Below are 20,862 nucleotides of genomic sequence, written 5' to 3' on the forward strand. Positions count from 1 at the left end.
GCTTTCTGTAACCATTAGAAAGGAAAACCTCTGTGAACCACTCATAGTACATGCAGCTTTCATCAGAGGCTTGAGGATGTGCAAGTTCAAGTCTCCTAGAAAGGAGAAGCAGATTGGGGGATCATCACAGGAAGAAATTCCAGGCCTCTGATGCAAAATGAACACATGGGAGGCAGAATGCATTCATGCACTTTACATAAGATGTTTTGTGTATTAGACAGCTGACATGTTGGGGCCGTCTGCCTGCATCTTAGTGGCCTGATCTGGGGCTTTTTCATGCCAATAGACGACTGGTTTGCAGTTGAGAGCTCCCTGGTTAGGAGAGCACACCATCCAAGATCTGTTTTCCAGAGTTCTTACCACAGTGCTTCTCAGCCTATGGGTAGTGACCCCTTTTGTGGTTGAATGACCCTTTCATAGGGGTCACATACCAGATATCCTGGATGTCAGATATTCATGCTATGGTTAATAACAGTAGCAAAATTATGGTTATGAAATAGCAGTGAAATAATTTTATGGTGGGGTAACCATGTGAGGAACTAACTAAATTAAAGGGAGCAGCATTTGCAAGTTTGAGAGCCACTGTCTTATCACCTGTTTTTCTCAAGAGCATTCTAGAAGCAAAGCAACCTGTCACCAAAGGACCTAGATCTGTGTCTTGGTCACTGTGTGGCCATGTTCCTCAGTATCCCTGATTGACAGTGTCCTAACCCTAGAATGGGGTGCCACCTACTTGGGGTTGGGTATAGATGATGCTTGTGGTAAACATTTCACTAGCTATAAATTATCTCCACTGTTGTAGAGACAGGTGCATTTTGCAAGGAAACTATCTACAGTGCTCTAGACTCTTGGGCCTTATACTGCCCTAGAGTGTTATGTCCTGCTCATCTGCCTCTGGCTTTTGTGGCCACATACTACCAGTGGTCACATACTGTCCCAAGTGGTGGGCTCTCCCAATGTGTTACTCCATGTAAATAGCCCTCTAAGGCAGGACTTCTTTTGTTGTCAGTGGAAGAAAAAAGAAACTGAGGCCCAGGGGAGCTAAATGATGAGGGCACAACCACACACCAAGGCAGAAGTAGAGCCAAAGACTTCAAGTTCAGGGTTATCTGAGTGCAGTTTCTGAGCCCTGAACTTTCCCCGGGGCACTTGGGTGTATGACTCTAGCACCTTCCCTGGTAAGAGTCCTTAGAATGCTGTCTCCCGTCTTATCAGAAGTACGTACCTTTGCCCGGCTCTGATACTCAGCTGATGACCCAGCAATGTGTTAATTCTGTTGGAACATGAACCTGTGTGACTCTCACTGAAGGATTGAACTGGAAAATTAATCAGTTAAATTAGGGTTAAAATGTGTGGTAGTTGCGAAAAATTATAGCAATGGTGTTAATCCCTGTGCTTTGCCCTCCTGCAGTACAAGGCGAACATGCATTTCCACAAGTTATTTGTTGATGTCCCAACTGAAGAGCCACTGAGGCAAAGTAAGTCCTATCTGTTATTGGTTTAAGTTCCATGTTTAAAACTCTAAGTGAGCTAGAGGACTCAGCAGTTCTAGAGGACCTGGGTTCAGTTCCTGGCATCCACGTGGCAGCTCACAACTATCTGTAACTCCAGTCCTAGGCCATCAGTATCTTCTTCTGGCCTCTGCATGAACATGGTACATAGACATGCACACACTTAAAATAGAAATAATATTTTTTTAAAAAAAATTGAGTTGTCTAAGGAGAAGGAACGCACATTTCAGGGAAAAGGTATCGGTTATGTCATGACAGTAATGCCAGCTGCACTCACATTTTGCTGGTACCCTGGAGCATAAGACAGAGGGAGCAGCCTGCTCTGGTGATACCAAGTAATCCAGAAAGGTCCCACCACAATCTCCTTGCCGTTTCTATTTATGCTGAAATGTTTGTGACTGAGTCACCCTCAGATTTGGGATAATAAGCCTGGGACAGGAAAGATTTCACAGACAGCTAAAAGGATGCATGGTCCCTGGTGTATGGAAGTAGTCTCTCCTGTGCTGGGCAGAGCACAGCGGCCACACCCAAGCAGTTTCCCACTGTGCCAGGTCAGCACGTGGCTCATCACAGGACCCATGATTCAACTCTAGCCTCTCTTGGTGTGTACTTGTTAAGTCAAGAGGCTAAGTTCCTGCCATGATCAGCTGATAGGTGTGGTCATGTGCTCTTTCCCCAGTGAGACCATGTATTTCATCAGTGAGTCATTAGGATCTTGGCAAGAGAGGACCAGGGCGCTTGGGCGCTTATATCAGCATGCAAGTGACACACGGTTGCAGATAGAAGAGATTTCTAAGCCATTGTCCCTGGTTTCTAGAGGTAGACTTGCCTCTCTCCCGCTTGTACTCTTAGAATATCTAGCTATTATGACTTTATTAAGCTAATGGTGACTGGGGAGCTAGGCATGCTGTTGTGTGCCTGTAATCTCAACACTCAGGAGGTTCTCAAGGTTAAGGCCAACCAGATCTAAATTTTGAACTCCAGGCAAGTCTGGACCACACAGCAACACCTTATCTTAAAAGAAAAAGAAAAGAAAACTCATAAAGAAGTGGTAATGCAGCCAAATGTAGTATGTTCGCATGTTGTGTGTAAGCACGAAAACGTGAACAGCAAGAAATTGAAAAGTGGGAAGCCATCTATTATTACTTGCAGTGGATGAAGGGCACAGGCGTCATTTCCAAAGCAATGCCCTCCTCAAAGAACGGAAGCCTAGGGAAACTATACAAGTAGGAAATCACTTTGCAGGCGGGCCATGCTGCCAAGCATGCTCATTTTAAGATAATAGTTCAAGAAGGAAAGATGGCGGGCACACATCTTGGCATGCTGTAACCCAGATTCACATAGCACATGCTTGAAAGTTAAAGTGGCCGACCTCAAAGTCAGGGTTACAAAGATGGTGGACAAGAGCACCTCTGGTCATGCTGAGCTCTTTACAGAAAGTTTTGGGTTTTTTGTTTGTTCGTTTGTGTTTGTTTGGTGAAAAACAAACAAAGCAACAATAGCAAAACAAGGCAGGCCATTTTGAAGTTACATTACACGGCAGCTTTGGCCCAGAAGAAGTTTGCCTTTCGTAGTGGCTGGCAATGGCACTTTGGAGTACGACTGTGTGTTTCATCACAGAAATACAGACACAGGGTTATTTGAAATAGAAATCATGGGAATAATAGTAATCTGGTGAGATTCTAAATGGCGCTTTTCTACCTGTCTGTCTTTTAGGCTTTACCTGTGCTCTCCAGAAAGAAATTCTATACCAAGGGAAGCTCTTTGTGTCGGAAAACTGGATTTGTTTTCATTCCAAGGTCTTTGGAAAAGACACTAAGGTTGGTGTGTTTAGAAGGAAAGGTTAATATGGTATTCATTACATGCTTAAATAGAAACTACTTTAAATTTAGCTGTATTTAAGTCTTTCCGTCACAAGCCTGACTTTATTTCCAGTTTCCTTTGTTGTGCTTCCAAATCTGACAGCTCTAAATGGCTCCGGATGACTCCGACTTCCTTCCTGCCCCCCCCCCCCAGCACCGATTGCTTTGTCCTTTCCTAACACACATTACCTTGCACTTCTCCACCCTTTGCCCTGAATCCCTTTTACCCACATATCATCAGAGACATGACGTTGTTCCTGTGCATTTCTAGGAAATCCATCCCAAAGGCATTCATTAAAAAAACCAAAACATGTAGCTGGGTGTGGTGGCTCAGCCCTCTAATCCTCGAAGGAGGGCCTCCATGCGTTTGATGACAGGATGGGCTATAATAAGTGAGTTGCAGACGAGCCTAACCTATTGTATATGACGTTGCCTCAAACAACTCCCACCCCCCATTTTTTTTTTTTTTAAATTATCCGTCTTTGCTATATCCATAGCAGTTACTAGGACAACAGGTTTGTAAATCAAGGGACCTGGAGCTCAAGTGTACAAGGCTTTGTCTGCAGAGCCCTATGACCTCAAATACGCTCTGGTGGGGCTGCCTTTATTTCTCGGTTAAACTCAAATTTGAGCTGAGATATAGGATACCCGGAGCTTGAGAACAGCCTGGGTGATGAAGGACGTGGCAGTTTCCCAAGGCACCACGCTCTGAAACTGTCCCACAAAGAAGGGAAAGGCAATCCATGTCCTGTGAACTATGGCCGCATATGTGGCACAGTTTGTTCAAGCAGCCAGAGGTCAGAAGAACGCCTTCCTGCTTTCCATGACCTCAGTGAGCATTCAGTGACTGTGCCTCGAGATTATAAATAAGCCATTTCATACCCATGAGGCAGCCAGTTATGAACTCTTTGCAATAATATACTATATCTAAACATTCTCCCCATAGCCACTGGTAATCCTATAAGGGCCACGCAACAAATATGATGGGTAGTGTCTATTGCTGATGTTAGCTCTGGAGGGCAACATACTTCATGTTGCTTTTTATAGATGCTTATTGAATGCTATTCTTAGGCATATTTTGAGTTGAGGCATTCTCTGATTTAATACAGTACAACGTAGTCTTCCAGCTTAACTCTAGATTTCAGGATTATAAGAAGTTGGCCATGGGGTCTAGAGGGGGTCCTGCTTCTCTGTGGGATAAGCATGGGTCTGAATTCAAAGCCAGCCTGCACCTCTAAGCACAGTCAAAAGACATTCTGAACAAAGTGTTTTTCCTTTTTTAGTAACATATAAGTTCACAAAGGCAGTATGTGAGCTTTGAGCTAAGGTGATTTAGCAGCGATTTGAAAATTCTGCTGTCCCTGGCTTTTTTTTTAATACTTGGACACAGTAGGCATCTTCTGTATGTGCTGCATTTACTCCTCAGAGAGAGGAGACAGAATTAGCATGGGACAGAGTAAGAACAGGGACAGTGGTTTGTCTGTTTCTCCCAGCCCCTAACATGCTGTCAAAGAGTTTTGGGCTTCAGAGGTCTTGCAGAATTCCCTCATGAGTCAACAGACCTCAGTCCAACATGATCTAATAAGATTAAAGTCTTCCAGTTTGCTCTCAGAGGGGGACGTCTCTAAGCGCCTACCCTGAAACACCTGTTACTAGTGAGGCTCTTTCAGATGCCGGTAAAATTAACGCGCCTGTATCACATTCGTCCAATCCCACTGAAAAAAACTCACTTCGTCTTCATTTCACAAGCTATGTGGTTATAATTTTATAGTCACAGAACAGATGATTAAAATTCCTGCTGGGTCTTTTATGCCTCAGAAAAGCCTGACGTTCTGGCCCCCTGTCCCTGTGTGCTTGTAGCCTGCTCAGAAACCAAATTGGACTCATTCTGCTATCATCGTTATCTTAACAGGTCTGCAGCCTTTTCCCCAAAGTTACCCCAACCAGAATTGTCCCCTGCCCTTGAGAATGTTTGTGGTTAGAAATCTTTAAAACAATAGCGTTTTATAAAAGACTCTGAGTGGCATCAGTCCCTCATTCTTCTCAGTCTTCCTTCCTAGAACAACTCAGAGCGGAGGATAGTTCATCTCCGAGACCCAAACATGAACGCAGTTTTCAAAATTGAGAGTTTGTTTACAATCCCTCAGACTGGCAGAACCAGCACCCTCCTCTTCCCCCACTGACCCTGTGACCTCTTTCAGAGTACGTGAGCTATTTTATAAGCTATATGCTCAAGTAAGCCTGTGTACCTAGGCATGGAGTCAAATCATTTTTTGTTTAACCATGCCTGTATGTGAGACTGGAGGTTCATATTAATATTATCATTTTCACTTGAAACAAAACTGGGCAGTTGCTGCTCTCTGTGTTGTCTGATATAGTCTTATAGCATATCATATGGGAGGGAGTGACTATTTCAGATCAGATCAGTTCAGATTCCAACATTTTTAAGTTCTGATGTACAGGACCTTGAATGAACCATGTATCTCTCCAAACAGATTTTGTGATCTGATTTCTAAGCCTTACATGATTGGCATAATTAAATGACAGTCTCACCTGATAAGTAAGAATTGTTATTTCTTATTTGAGCCAGAAATGAACGTAATGTGGTTTGTTTGTTTGTTGCTATTCTGATATCAAGAAACAAATGAGAAACTTGGTAAAAGTTTTCATTCAGCATTGAATGCACTCTGACCCTTATCTTTTAATGCAGATAAAAAATAAATCTGAGTATAAAGAAAGGCTGTCTGGTTCTGGAGAGATGGCTCAGAGGTTAAGAACACTGCTGCTTTTCCAGAGGTCCTGAGTTCAATTCCCAGCAATCCATGGTAGCTCACAGCTGTTTCTATAATAAGATCTAGTGCCCTTTTCTGGTGTACAGGTATGCATGCAGGGAGAACACAGTATAAATGATAGATAGATAGATAGATAATTAAAAAGAAAAAAGGGCTGTCTATACTTGTAAATCGGGAAACAAAAGCTTTGCATGGATGGCCTGTCAGGCTGAGAAGGCCATGTAAATAGTAATGGGACTGAATTCAGGTTTAGGTTCAAGACTTTCTATCCAGGATGTTTTACCCACCCACAAGTGCTCAACCCAAAAACCGAGTGCAGAGCAGATGCCATAATCGATAAGCCTCCGTGGAGCCTTGAGCCCTGATGCATGCACGTCAGCGTAATGACTGTGTTCTGTTACCATGTCTAGAACTTCCCAGCTGTGGCTTTGGAAATCCCAGTCTGAACAGCTCAGTAATGTGTTCCCACCCTTCCCCAGATGCACTGTTCTTCACGAAACTGGCTGGCGGTGTCTTGAGCCAAGTGTAGATCTGACGTGCTGTGTGTCACGTCCGAGCTGGCACTAACTGGATGGTTCTGTTTCAGATCTCTATCCCCGCTTTCTCAGTCACCCTGATAAAGAAAACCAAAACTGCCCTTCTGGTGCCAAATGCCTTGATTATAGCGACAGTCACAGACAGGGTGAGTATAGCACTGCAGGACCACCCTTTCTGTCTGTTGTTGCTTTCTTCTCCGTCATTGTTGCTCTTGTTCTTTTGAGGGGCTGTTGTTATTGTTGTTGTTGCAATTTAATTCATTTCAATAGCAAATTTACAGGAGCAGCACAGAAAGCAAACAACATTAAACACGCATCACATATAGGACAACTCTGAAAAGTATATCTAATGCATGGAATCTTCTGTGTGCTAACAATTGCCTCACCATCCAGTTGACACCAGTAAGAAATTTATTCATTAGAAAAAGATCTGGGAGCCTGGCAAGATAGCCTAGTGGATAAGAGTGCAAGCCTAACAACTAGCATTCAGTTCCCAGATTCCCAAAATGGAAAAAAGAACTAGCTCCCAAACGTAGAGCTTTGACATCTACATGTATGCACTGTAGCACTCACACATCCATATATGTCCACATGCATATGTGCTTGAAATAATAATAATAATAGATTTAAACTGTTTAAAATGGAAAAAAAAAAAAAGCTTAGTGTGGGTGTGGTGGTGCATGCCTTAAATCCTAGCACTTGGGAGGCAAAGGTAGACAGATCTCTGTGAATTCAAAGTCTTATTGGTCTAAATAGCAAGTTCCAAGACAGCTTTGACTACAGAGAGGAGGGAGGAAGGGTGAGAGGGGGGGAGGGAGGGAGGAAGGAAGGAAAAGAGGAAGAGAGAGAGAGGAGAAGCCTGGCTAATGAGGTAACTCAGCAAGTGAAGGAACTGGCAAAAGCCTGACAGTCTAAGTTTGGTCCCCAGTCTCACAGGTGACAGGCCTACACACACACACACACACACACATGCACACGCACGTGCACACACACACACACACACACAGCCTCTCTTCTGCACCAAGGTGCTGGAATAACTCCTGAACTGAGCTACCCAGAACATGCAACCAGAAACATTTCCATTTAGATATTTGTTTCACGTATTATTTTTGTGAAAGCGTAAAAGCTACTTTCAACTTCTACCATACTAAAAACTAAGTATGGATGAGAAGAAAAACGAACAACACATCTGTGATCTCTATACTTAGGAGCTAACTCAGGAGAATCATAAGTTTGAGGCCAGTCTGAACTATGTAATAATATAGACAGATGATAGATGATAGGCAGACAGACAAACAAACAGATAGATAGATTAAATAGATAGATTCTGGTAAACTAGAAAATAAATGAACATACCTTTTTAAAAACAAAAAAATACAAACAGCTATCAAGCACTTACTCTTTGCCAGGTGTACACTGAGTGTCTTCTTTACGTTTTGTAATTTATCTGTGTGCACCCCATAGGGAAAGCGTGCTTGATCAGTTTCTCATTGTTCACTATTATTAAGTATCAGAGCCAGACTCTGCACCTAGATCTGTCCAGTGCCAACACCCACAGTGCCCACTCCTCTAGAATGCCATGATGCTGACTTGGGCATTACATCATTCTCCTGGTGGCCAAAGAGAGGGATCTTTCAAACTCGGTCTGAAAAGATGCCATGACACACAGAGAAAGCCACATCATACACATGGAGAAGGATGCATCACACACAGAGAGAGAGCCACATCACACACATGGAGAAGGATGCATCACACAGAGAGAGAGAGAGCCGCATCACACACATGGAGAAGGATGCATCACACACATGGAGAAGGATGCATCACACACACAGAGAAAGCCGCATCACACACATGGAGAAGGATGCATCACACAGAGAGAGAGAGAGCCGCATCACACACACACAGAGAGCCACATCACCCACATGGAGAAGGATGCATCACACACAGAGAGAGAGAGCCGCATCACACACATGGAGAAGGCTGCATCACACATGGAGAAGGATGCATCACACACAGAGAGAAAGCCATATCACACACATAGAGAAGGATGCATCACATACACAGAGAGAGAGCCGCATCACACACACAGAGAGAGAGCCATATCACCCACATGGAGAAGGATGCATCACACACAGAGAGAGAGCCACATCACACACATGGAGAAGGATGCATCACACACAGAGAGAAAGCCATATCACACACATAGAGAAGGATGCATCACATACACAGAGAGAGCCGCATCACACACATGGAGAAGGCTGCATCACACACGGAGAAGGATGCATCACACACAGAGAGAAAGCCATATCACACACATAGAGAAGGATGCATCACACACAGAGAGAGAACCGCATCACACACACAGAGAGAGAGCCATATCACCCACATGGAGAAGGATGCATCACACAGAGAGAGAGAGAGCCGCATCACACACATGGAGAAGGATGCATCACACACAGAGAGAAAGCCATATCACACACATAGAGAAGGATGCATCACACACATGGAGAAGAATGCATCACACACATGGAGAAGGACGCATCACACACATGGAGAAGGATGCATCATACACATGGAGAAGAATGCATCACACACATGGAGAAGGACGCATCACACACATGGAGAAGGATGCATCACACACAGAGAGAAAGCCATATCACACACATAGAGAAGGATGCATCACACACATGGAGAAGGACGCATCACACACATGGAGAAGGATGCATCATACACATGGAGAAGAATGCATCACACACATGGTGAAGGACGCATCACACACATGGAGAAGGATGCATCATACACATGGAGAAGGATGCATCACACACACAGAAAGCCGCATCACACACATGGAGAAGGATGCATCACACACATGGAGAAGGATGCATCACACACATGGAGAAGGATGCATCATACACACACAGAGAAAGCCGCATCACACACAGGAAGAACCTGAAAGTGATAAAGAGCAACCCTGTTAGAACTGCTAGGACGTTTTCTTCAGAAATCTATGTCAGAGCAGAGAAAGCAGGCCTCCTCCAGGAATCACAGAATATCCTTAAAAACAAAATACTAGAGAGAGGAGAGAACTTTGGAGGGGCCAGCCTATATCACCAGCCTTGCCTTAGTGCCCTGACATCTCATCTATGTTTTTAGGGATGCCCATGTCATCATTTGGCAGCCTTCATTTTGCCATTTTTAAAATTATGTTTAAATTGAATATAGAGAATTTATTATTATAATAAGGGGATATAATGAGCTAGAGATGTGGCTTCATCTGTAGAGTGCTTGCCTAGCAGCATGAAACCCTGAATTCAGTCCCCAACACCGCATACACTGGAATGGTGCTACACACCTATAATCTCTGCAGTTCTGGGGTGGAGGCAGAACTCTCAAGAGTTCAAGATCATCTTTAGCTGCATAGCAAGTTTGTTGCCAGTCTGAGTGAGCCACATGAGAACCAGCCTCAAAAGAAAAAAAGAAAGGAAGGAGGGAGGGAGGAAGGGAAGGAGGGAGGGAAAGAAGGAAGGAAGGAAGGAAGGAAGGAAGGAAGGAAGGAAGGAAGGAAGGAAGACACATGACACAAGAAAGAAAATAAAAATTGAATGTTAGGTGAAAAAAAATGAGGTTATATTTAAAGTGATAGTCTTTGTCATCTGGAAATATAAAAGCTAGGGCCAAAATGATGGCTCAGCTGGTAAAGGATGTCTGTACTATAAAGCCTGATGGCCTGGTTCAATCCTCAAGACCTACGTGGTAGAAAGAGTTGACCTCTGATTTCCACAGGTACACCATAGCACACATGTGAATACACACACACACAGACACACACACACACACACACACACACACACACACACACACTGTAACTTGAAAATTTACAAGAAAACAGAAAACATGTGACAAGTATTTTTGGAACTCTAAACTCTTTTGATTGAACTTTATTTTCCAGTACATATTCGTTTCCCTACTTTCCAGAGATTCAACATACAAACTGCTAAAATCTGTGTGTGGACACTTGGAGGTGCGTATAACATCCGAATTATATGCTGTCTTTCTTTGGTATGCCTTAAGGTCTGAAGTTGATCTGGGTTTTCATTTTATTCCTATGATTTCAGAACACAAGTGTCGGTAACAATTCCAACCCATCTTCTCCTGAAAATAGTTTCCGGGCAGATCGCCCTTCATCTCTGCCTCTGGTAAGCTGCCCAAATAATGATGTAAGTGCACAACAAAGGATGGAGCCATGGCTACCCTGTGCTCACAGGACAGCCAGCGCTTGGGAAGAACTCAGGACCAATGTAGTTGGGGGCAGCTGCAAAGCACAACTCGACTCTCCAGAAGCAGAGGGACCAAAGGAAGCTACTAACTTTTTTTCTAGTAATCTACATGGAGGAGAAATATGATAGCTAGATTGGAGGTACATAAGACCTAGCTTCGTTTGCTTGTCAGTTTTGCTGTGTGAGGTGCTGGGAGTCAAACCCAGAGCCTTATGCATGCCGGCCAAGCACTCTCCACTTAGTTACATTTCAGACACTGTGCTGCTTTAGACATTCACAAATCTCTTTGAGGCGGGCTCAATGCACAAAGGTCCACTCAGGGTGCTATACTGATGTAAACCAGGGAAAATTTAAACTAATTCTCACCTTCAGAGACTTCAGCTTAGGGGAGATAGGCAGACTCAGAAATGACTAGGCAAAGCCGTTATGCTCAGGTGTCAGGTAGAGCTACGATGGTTCCCTTGGACTTTGTAGACCACAGTGAAAACCTCTAGTGCCTATTTGCACATGGTGCCTACCTATAATAGAGAAGTCTAACAATATCGTACAAACCATATTGATAAATGTTTGCCTTGAGTCAAACAATACAGCCCATAATTTCAGCCAGGCGGTGGTGGCACACACCTTTAATCCCAGCACTCAGGAGGCAAAGGCAGGCGGATCTCCAAGTTTGAAGCCAGCCTAGTCTACAGAGTGAGTTCCAGAACAGTCAGGGCTATACAGAGAAACTCTATCCTGGGGGGTGGGGGAGGGACAAACAAACAAAAACATAGTTCAACATCTATGAATCTTCTTTTGCATTTTGAAAACTAATGTAATTAAAACATGTTCACATAAAAATACGAACAGGAAAGTTTATCTGGGAGTGGTGGCATGCACCTGTAATTCCAGTACTTGGGGTGGGGGCTAAGACAGAAGGATTGCTAATGAGTTTTAGGCCAGACTGAACTACATAGGTCATGCTAGAAATATACAGCAAAACTTTGTTTCAAAAACAGAAAGGACTGTTTATAGCAGTATTTTTCATAATAGCCCAAAGTAGTATAAAACCCTGATGCCCATTAACTGAAGAATGGGATGTCTTTAATAGAGTACACAGTGGAATATTACACACTCATAAAAAATAATTGAAGGCTGATACATGCTATCACATAGATGGGCCTTAAAATCATTATGACAAACAAACACAGAAGGCTGTGTATTGCATGATTGCTAATGCTTCTCAAGTTAGAATGGGTTTCCATCCTCACAGACCATCATAATGTTCCATAGCACTGGGAGGGGGAGGGGGAGGGTGTGGGCAGGACAAAATACACGTGATGACCTAGAATTCAGCAAACATGGTTTCCAGTCTGAGCCCACCCAGCTGGAGTCTCTCCTCAGAAAAGGTCCTTCCACTCTGATCCTCTTATTCCATCCCCTGGAATCCTAACCTCACCATATGGGTGGGGAGGGCCAGAGCATCCATGTGTGTAAGGCGGTTTGCACACTGGCCCGTAAGTCACGATTAAGTTGAAGAACTTAACTATAAAGTTTTTCACTTTTCAAAACTGCGTTGTAGCTCGGTTGGTGGAGTGCTAGCCTGGCCTGCACAGAGCCATGGGTTGTCCCTAGCACCAAACAAAGCGGGCATGGTGGCTCACACCTGTAGGGGTAGAGGCAGGAGGGTCCAAGGTCATCCTCAGTTACAATGGGACTATGAGACCAGCCTGAGATAGATGGAGACCCTGCCTCAAACAGTTAAACCAAGTATAAATCAATCCATCGGATGTTCACCTTTCCTTCCCCTATACATCATTGTAAGGAATCTCATGGATGCTGAGATTACCCAAAGACAGCAAAGTCAAACACAAACCTTGCTCATTTGCTTATTAGAGCTCCCTCAGTGGGCAGCTAAACTGTTCAGAGTTCAGCCTAGTTTTGCCTTTTGCCAGGCCCAGCTGGGAACACCATGTGCCCCCTTGGGTCTTGAACACTTCAGGGAAGCCAGTAGAATACAAATTAAAATGCCTATGCTGTAGCCTTCTCTCCTGTCTGCTTCCTCTGTACGTAGCTGACCCTGACTGGATCTAACTGAAAAGGCTGCCAGCTTTCCTTTCCCGGTCTGATTTGCCAGAAGTGGTTTTGTTTGTTTTGTTTTGTTCTTTTCTGTGACCACTGTCGTTTGTTTTCGTTATAATTTACAACGCTTTTTGACCACGTTCTGGAGTGGCTTTGGGCTGTCTGTCTGCCCGGCTCTCATTCTGTCGGCAGCAGTCGGGTGTTTCGGGACAGTGCTGCTGAGATTCTCAGCCTCCAGCTAGCCGTTTCTGTCTCACCAGTCGGCCGGTGCTTTTTGTTTCAGCTGTTTGCTGAAGGATTCTAACCATGCGGAGGACTCTCGGTTCCGTAACCAGATACTCCTAGGTTAGGAAAAAACCTGTGGCGTGTGGCAACCCGTGCTTCATTTTCATATTTTATGGGTTGGGCCTGAGCGAGGTGGCTGGGTTTACAAAGGCCTGCCTGTCTCCTCACGTCATTGTCTCCCCATAGGACTTCAACGATGAGTTCTCAGACCTGGATGGTGTGGTTCGACAACGCAGGCAAGACATGGAAGGGTACAGCAGCTCCGGCTCTCAGACTCCAGAATCCGAGAACTCCCGAGGTCTGGGGAAATCGTGTCCCGATTCAAGTTTCATGCCCCACACAACACCCTCCTCTCCCCCTCTTCAAGACACAAAACAAGGTCCACCCCCCCTCCTCCCAGCTAACAGTTGCAAAGGAAATCTTGAGAAAGGGTTCCTAAGAAAGGGAATTGCTACACTCATGGAGGCAGAGGCAGGTGGATCTCTGTGAGTTCGAGGCCACCCTGGTCTACAATGAGTTCTTAGGACAGTCTCCAATCCTACAGAGAAATCCTGTCTCCAAAAAGGAAAAAACGGTGGGGAGATTGCTTCTATGGCAAAATCCATCTACCTCGTCTATATTTAGCAGCTATCTCTTACACTGATGCGCTAGGGTGGCTGAGAGAGGGGATCAACATGAGGTTTCTCACTACTGTCAGTGATAGTAACGACACTAAAACTGTGTGTCTGTGGATGACAACCCAGGGTCCCTGCATCATTTCCTAGTGAACTCTGGGTTTTAGTCTCCAGGCATCACATCCCACTCATGGGAGAGCCACAACATGGCCATTATGTAGATGAAGGAGTCAAGGGTTTTATAGCTGATCCTATGATTTTTAAATATATTGGGGAGCAAACTGACCTGGCCTCATTTTCTTGACAGACTTCCATGTGACCGAGTCTCAGACAGTTCTGAATGTCACCAAGGGAGAAACAAAACCACCTCGGACTGATGCCCACGGGAACAGAGCGCCGGATGGGAAAGCCAAGAGCCTTCCTGTGCATGGTGAGGCGCAGTCATTGGTGGGAAAGCGATTGTGTAAAGAGCTCCGGTGTTTCACACCATGATTGTCACTCATGTTCCCTCCCTTCCTCTTGTTGGTCTTTGCATGTCAAATCCCACTTACTTATTCTGTAAGTAGTTCCTGCTTCTGGGCTTCACCGGGGTCACAGTGAAAGTTGCTGCATTGTCCTCCATACTTTGAGATTAAGAACCAAAAGTTAATGGTCAAACTCCTTACTGTCTTGTTTCTTATTTATTAACAATAATAATAATGTTACATTGTTCCACTGACCTACCCAGTACAATACTTGGCAGAAAGAAGCCTCTCAAATATATATTATTAGATGAAATGAGTTGGAAAAAAAAAATGAACCTACTGGTTAAAATACCAAGGAGGAGTTTTCCACAAATATTTTTCCTTCTGTCTGGGAATGTACCTACCTCCAGTACCTCTTCTGTGTTGAAATAGTGCTAAATGAAAGAAGTATACTGAGGTGCTAAATTATTGCTATTTTGATTTCCACTCAACAGGCCAGTCTGAAACTGCCGGGATTTTGCATAACATCAAGTCTCAGAAATGCCCAACTCTCCGCCATATTCTTATATTCTATGCAATTGTGTAAGTAGATGTGGTTACTGTAAGTGATTTATGCAAATGATCTGGCTTTGCAGATGAATAATCTCTTCACACTGCCAAGAGTCTTTGTAAATCCCCCTGGTGCTGACATAACTCGCATATTTTTCTTGGCAATTTCTGTTTCCTTCATAGGCAGTTCCCCCTCTCCCTCAGGCTAAGGTTAGCTTTTTATAATGATTGTGCTAAATCTGCCATAGAACCAAATCCTGAGCAACAGTCAGTATCTTCTGAAGTATCTCTGTTCTGCTTATTTATTTTTCATGTGTTCAGCTTCTTTTGAACAGAAGCCAAAATATCATCACGATATCATCCATCTCCAACAATCAGCCATCTTCACCGACATCTTAGGCGCAGACATTTTTTAACTTTTCATCAGCCCCCACTCTATAACCAATTGCTTTTCTGAGAGGAGCTGGTTCAGTTCTGGGGTGTCTCTCATACCAGAGAGGGATAGATCTGCTCCTCTGGTCCCCACAAAAGCAAGGAATTTGTGATTCTCGGGGGAATGAGATTTGCTGCTCTCTGCTCAGGCTCCTGGACCAGAGGAAGAGTATACCAAAAAGGATGGGAGTTTTAGCTTGGGTCTGGCCTTGAACAGTCCTGTAAGAATGGCCATCTTTTTTTCACTTGGAGGACTTGGGTGACAGGATTTTAAGTCCCCTTGCTGTGAAGTTTTATAATAAGTATCAACCTATTTTCTCACTTTTGTTTTCCTTTGTTAATATTTTATATTTCATTTGAATGTTTTGCCTGCATATATGTCTGTATACCACATACACAGCTGGTTTTCTTGGAGGCCAAAAGGCATTAGATCCTCTAGATCTGGAGTTACAGATGGCTGTGAGCCTCTCTGGGGGGTACCAGGAATCAAACTCAGGCCCTCTCTCCCAGACCATCTCTCCAGCCACTCAACTTAGACTTCATAAAGTCTCTTTAAGACTTTGGTTCCTTTTGAAAATGCTCCCAAAGTGGAAAAATGGCTCTGAGGTCATTGTTTTTTATAGATCAGTTCCTGGCCATTAACATTTGGAAATTTCTCGTTGCCTCCCTCTAGTGTCTGTGCATTGATCGTCTCGACCTTCTATATGAGATACAGAATTAACACTCTGGAGGAGCGGCTGGGGTCCCTGACGTCCTTTGTGGATCCCTACAGTACTGAGTAAGATAGCTTTCCTTTGCTTGCTCTTCAGATTAGTGTACCAACTGTCCTCAGTTTGGAGTCCTCCTTAGCAAACACTGAGAATACGTTCTGTATAAAGGACTCAGTCGTCCTTTGTGACAGTTACAGGCAAAATGACTCCTGTCAAAATGACTCCTGTCTTCTCTTCTGGCCTGTAGTTTTCTGTTCAAACTTAACATTCTGTGCCTTTCCTTCAGTGGTTCCTCTTAATGTTTCTCTCCTTGCTTACAGGCAGACAGTCCCGTCGGGCCTGGGATCACAAGTACAGTTAAATGTGGAGGCCCTCTGCCAAGAACTTACAGCTAACATAGTGAAATTAGAAAAGGTAAGTTGTTTTTTCCTGAGGATAGGAGCAAGCTGATCATTCCTGTCAGTTGCTACTGGCCCTTTTTATTTCTATAAAGAAACAGAATTTCCTCTCAGCAAAATAAAGATTTGGTTGGTCTATCATTTGTGTCCCTACCTGGACGTGGGACCACTGGTTAAGTTGTCAGTGACACTGGGGTCCATGGAGGGTTACATTTGGGAATCAACTAGAATTCCTGTTACTCCCTTGGCTAATTAGGAATGAATAAAGTTTTAAGTTACCTTGCTCCCAGTGGCAGAGGTAGAAGGCTACCTGGATTTGAGCCACTGGCTAAGTTGTGGTTAGAAGTATCCTGCTTGCTTTAGGGGCTGCAGAGACAGCTTAGCAGTTAGGAACACTGACTGTTCTTCCAGAGGACATGGATTCAATTCCCAGCATCCACATGTCAGCTCACAATTGTCTGTAAATCCAGTTCCAGGGGATCCAGCATCCTAACACAGATGTATATGCAAACAAAACACCAATGCACATAAAATAAAAAGAATAAAATCATTAAAACAAAACAAAAATTGCTGTGTGAGGTAACACTTGCCTTTAATCCTAGCTCTTGGGAGGCAAGGGCAGGAAGATCTCTGAGTTTCTGGCCAGCCTGGTCTACAAAGTTCCAGGACAACCAGGGCTACATAGAGGAACTCTGTCTGGGGGTGGGGAGCAGGTCCTCTGGCTTCAGCCCTTAAGAGGGTGTGGGTTCAATCCCCACAATAAATAAATTTGCCTCCTGATTTTCTGCTCGTAGGCTTCTATCGCCAAAGTATCTTCCCAGGGTCACGTCTGTCCTTAGCTTCATTCTTAGCTTTAAGATGGTAAGAGGAGGAATGAGGACGAGGAAACCATTCATACCTATCCTAGAGATACACCTTATTATCAGGGTTTATTTCTCCTTTCACATCTGGTAACTCCCTTGGTTTTGCTCTAATCCTTTCCCTACTGCTCCCAGGGTGGGGCACTGTTGTTTTTCAGTTTTACTGTTTGGTTCAGACACACACAAAATCCTTTCTCCCTCCTCCCCTGCCAGGCCCTGCCAGGACGCCACAAAAGGATTTGTTCACCATCCGCAGTTGGCGTGTCTGTGTGGGGCTCAAACCCAGCTCAGCTGAGCAGCAAGGGAGACTGCTAGAAATGAAAGGCAACCACTTGCATCTCAAAGCAAAGTCTGTAAAAAGTAGATCAGGGCCAAAATGTTCCCAGAGGCAGTTGAGCAGTTGCCTGGCATAGCCTGGGAACGAACAGGCTCGCCGCAGATGAGCTGTGGGAAATCCTGAGGCGTGACTCAGTTTTTTGCAGCAATGTCTTTCTGCCATCAGAGACTGTTCATATCCAAGCCTCATGATCATTCCTCAGTTACCCTCACAGGAAACCCAAGGGTGAACCCCCACTGCTCCTCCCCCTCAAGTCCCATGAAGTCTGTCCTCAGATGTCTCCACTGTGAATCCCATTATGAGTTTTTTTTAATATTTTCTACTTATTATTATGGGACGTGAGGGGATATAAGGAGTGTGTATACATGTGCCCCTGGACACACGTAGGGGTCAGAGGACAACTTTTGGGAGTCATTTCTTTTCCAGGAACACAACTGAGGTCCATAAACTTGCATGTGTTTTTACCTATCAAGCCATCTCCATGACCCCCATTTATATTTTCTAATACGCCTGAAAATCAGCATAGGATATATTTGTTAGCTGCCGGGGTTTTGGCTATCTGCTGCTTATTTATCTTTTGTTTGTTTTTTTTTTTTGTTTGTGTTAATGGGTGTGTTTACCTTTTCTTCCCCCCTTTCTCTCTCTCTCTCTCTCTCTCTCTCTCTCTCTCTCTCTCTCTCTCTCTCTCTCTTCTCTGAAACAGGGTTTCTCTGTGTAATCCAACTGTTCTGGAACTCACTCTATAGCCCAGACTGACCTCAAACTCATAGATCCATCTGTTTCTGCCTCCTGATTACTGGGATTAAAAGCATGTGCCACTATTGTCTGGCACTGTTTGCTTTTTCTTTTTCACATTTATGTGTGTGTGTGTGTGTGTGTGTGTGTGTGTGTGTGTGCACACGCGCATTTACACACAATACCACTGAGCACATATGGACAATTTGTGGGAATCAGCATGGGTTCTAGGGGTCAAACTCAGGTTGTCAGGCTTGACAGTCAGAACTGTCCCCTAAATATCTAGCCTAGAGTTGAGAATTACTACAGAGCCTTTATGCTGGTCATAGGCAAAATGATATAGGCCCACTATCCTGTTTTGCTTCTCTGCCACCGTGATAAAACGCTGACCGGTCGCATCTTGGGGACAATGGACCTATTTCAGCTTACAGTACATCATCCAGGGAAGCCAAGGCAGGAACTGAAGCAGAGACCATGGAGCAGTGCTGTCTACTGGCTTGCTCAGTTTCCTTTCTTTCTCCTCTCTTTTAAGACTTTTATATGTGTGAGTACTTTGTCTGCAGGTATATATGAGCATCACATAAGGGCTTGGTGCCTAGAGAGTACAGAAGAAAGAGTATCGGATCCCCTGGAACCTGTAGCCGGAGTTATAGACAGTTGTAAGCCACTATGTGATGCTGGAAACTGGAACTAGGTTCTCTGCAAAAACAGCAAATGCTCTGACCCACTGAGGGTTCTCCCCAACCCCAATTTTTTTTTTTTTTTTTTTTTTTTTTTTAGATTTAAAAAAAAATTTATGTACCTGAGTGTTTTGACTGCCTGTACCTATTTGCACCTCATATATGCAATGCATGTAGAAGCCAGAGGAGGGAATTGGACACACACACACACACACACACACACCACCTCAAACTGGAATTACAGACAGTAGGGACCTACCATTTGGGTGGTAGAAACTCAGGTCTTACTTATTTCTCTTATGTACCCCAGGCCCACCTGCCTAGGAATGGTGTTGACCTCTGAGTCATCCTGCATCAATCAGCAATTAAGAAAATGTCTCAGGAGGGAGGGGAAACTATAGTTGCTTTATAAAATAAATTATTTTAGTGCACGATATTTGCCTGCATATCTATATATACACTCACTCTCAGGATACATATTGTAACTTATAACAATGTATAACAATGACATCTCTCTTATTGTTTCAAGATACAGAACAACTTACAAAAGCTGCTTGAGAATGGTGACTGAGTGACCAGATGCTGGAGGCAACAGAATACCTCATATTTTCCCTCGAAGAAGGTGCTTCCCGAGAGAGCCTGGTGTGCGCCCCCTGCTGGCCAGAGGTGCAAGAGGCTGAGAATCCACATGTGTTTGCACTTGGAGGGCTCCAGCTCAGGAAGGGGGGAAAGGGAATGATTTTGCTTTTGTGCAATAAAAGTTGACCTTGTCTCTGCTGCTGCCTGAAGGAAACAGACCCATCTCGGGAGATGAGCAAGGTCCCGGAAGAAGCCTGTATCGAGAGGGTTATGGTGATGGTCAGTTAACACTGCACTCCATGCTTTTCAGCCCTTCCCAGCCTCCTCTTCGCTCCCTTCACCCGTCCCAACCAACCTTCGGACCTAAAGGGTGCCATAGACCAACAAGCTCAATATGGTTCTTTAAAAGATTAGCCATGAGCCTCCAACAAGGTGGTGAATAGCTCCAGATGAACAGGCTTGCTTCAAACACCCGCGTTTTTTGTCTCTATTTTTTTTCCTTCTGCTCTTATGCTCTGACTTCTTTCGTCTATGCGATTTAATATCTCAATTCAGTTTTATAAGCATGTCTGGTAAAGTGCACTAAATGGGCTGTTATGCTGTTTTGTTCCCCGTGACTAGTACTTAATTGGAGTGATTCTCCCCCTCCTCTGACCAGGAATCTTGGAGGAGGGGAACTGAAATACTAAATTAGATTCACTATGAAACCAAAACTAATCTTCAGGCCAAACACTGTAATAATGTTTTAATATGCAATGGAAAATACTGTTTCTAAGATTCTAAGTGGACCACGGGAGCTGTTCAGTAACTGGATGTCTGTGTTGGGCTCTAAATCCCAACTCAGCCTGGTAATCGGATGTCTTTCTCCTACAATAAAACAGTAAGTGGTGGTTGGCTAACTTTACTTACAGTTTGGGTTGGATGTGGTTTTTTTTGTTGTTGTTGTTGTTTTGTTTTATTAATAATTATCCAGGGTACCGTAAGATCTGTAAGTATAAAACATTCTGTCTGCAATGCGTTTTATAATCATTTCTATGAAATGTATTTTATTTAATCAGATAGGCTAATAAGTGGATTGGTTACATCATTTGTATTTGTCAGCCTACTGGGTAACTGTGCCTGGTGCACTGGCTTTTAATAAATACTCATTGGCTAAAACTCTCTACCTAACACTGTGTCC

General features: G+C 44.0%; 1 protein-coding gene across 2 annotated transcripts in view; it reads left to right on the forward strand.

Annotated features, from left to right (window-relative positions):
• Positions 1-20,852, forward strand: part of Gramd2b (GRAM domain containing 2B) — a 59,609-nt gene extending 38,757 nt beyond the window's left edge. For both annotated transcript variants that reach the window (XM_051200758.1, XM_051200757.1), the window contains 11 exons: positions 1,412-1,478; positions 3,228-3,331; positions 6,752-6,847; positions 10,651-10,722; positions 10,817-10,897; positions 13,511-13,622; positions 14,246-14,368; positions 14,897-14,984; positions 16,057-16,161; positions 16,414-16,507; positions 19,633-20,852. In XM_051200758.1, the coding sequence (XP_051056715.1) occupies positions 1,412-1,478; positions 3,228-3,331; positions 6,752-6,847; positions 10,651-10,722; positions 10,817-10,897; positions 13,511-13,622; positions 14,246-14,368; positions 14,897-14,984; positions 16,057-16,161; positions 16,414-16,507; positions 19,633-19,674 (984 nt within the window). In that variant the 3' untranslated portion in view covers positions 19,675-20,852. The remainder of the gene's footprint in view (positions 1-1,411; positions 1,479-3,227; positions 3,332-6,751; positions 6,848-10,650; positions 10,723-10,816; positions 10,898-13,510; positions 13,623-14,245; positions 14,369-14,896; positions 14,985-16,056; positions 16,162-16,413; positions 16,508-19,632) is intronic.
• The last annotated feature ends 10 nt before the right edge of the window (positions 20,853-20,862 follow it).

This window comes from Phodopus roborovskii, unplaced genomic scaffold (genome assembly GCF_943737965.1).
Source record: "Phodopus roborovskii unplaced genomic scaffold, PHOROB, whole genome shotgun sequence".
NCBI lineage: Eukaryota > Metazoa > Chordata > Mammalia > Rodentia > Cricetidae > Phodopus > Phodopus roborovskii.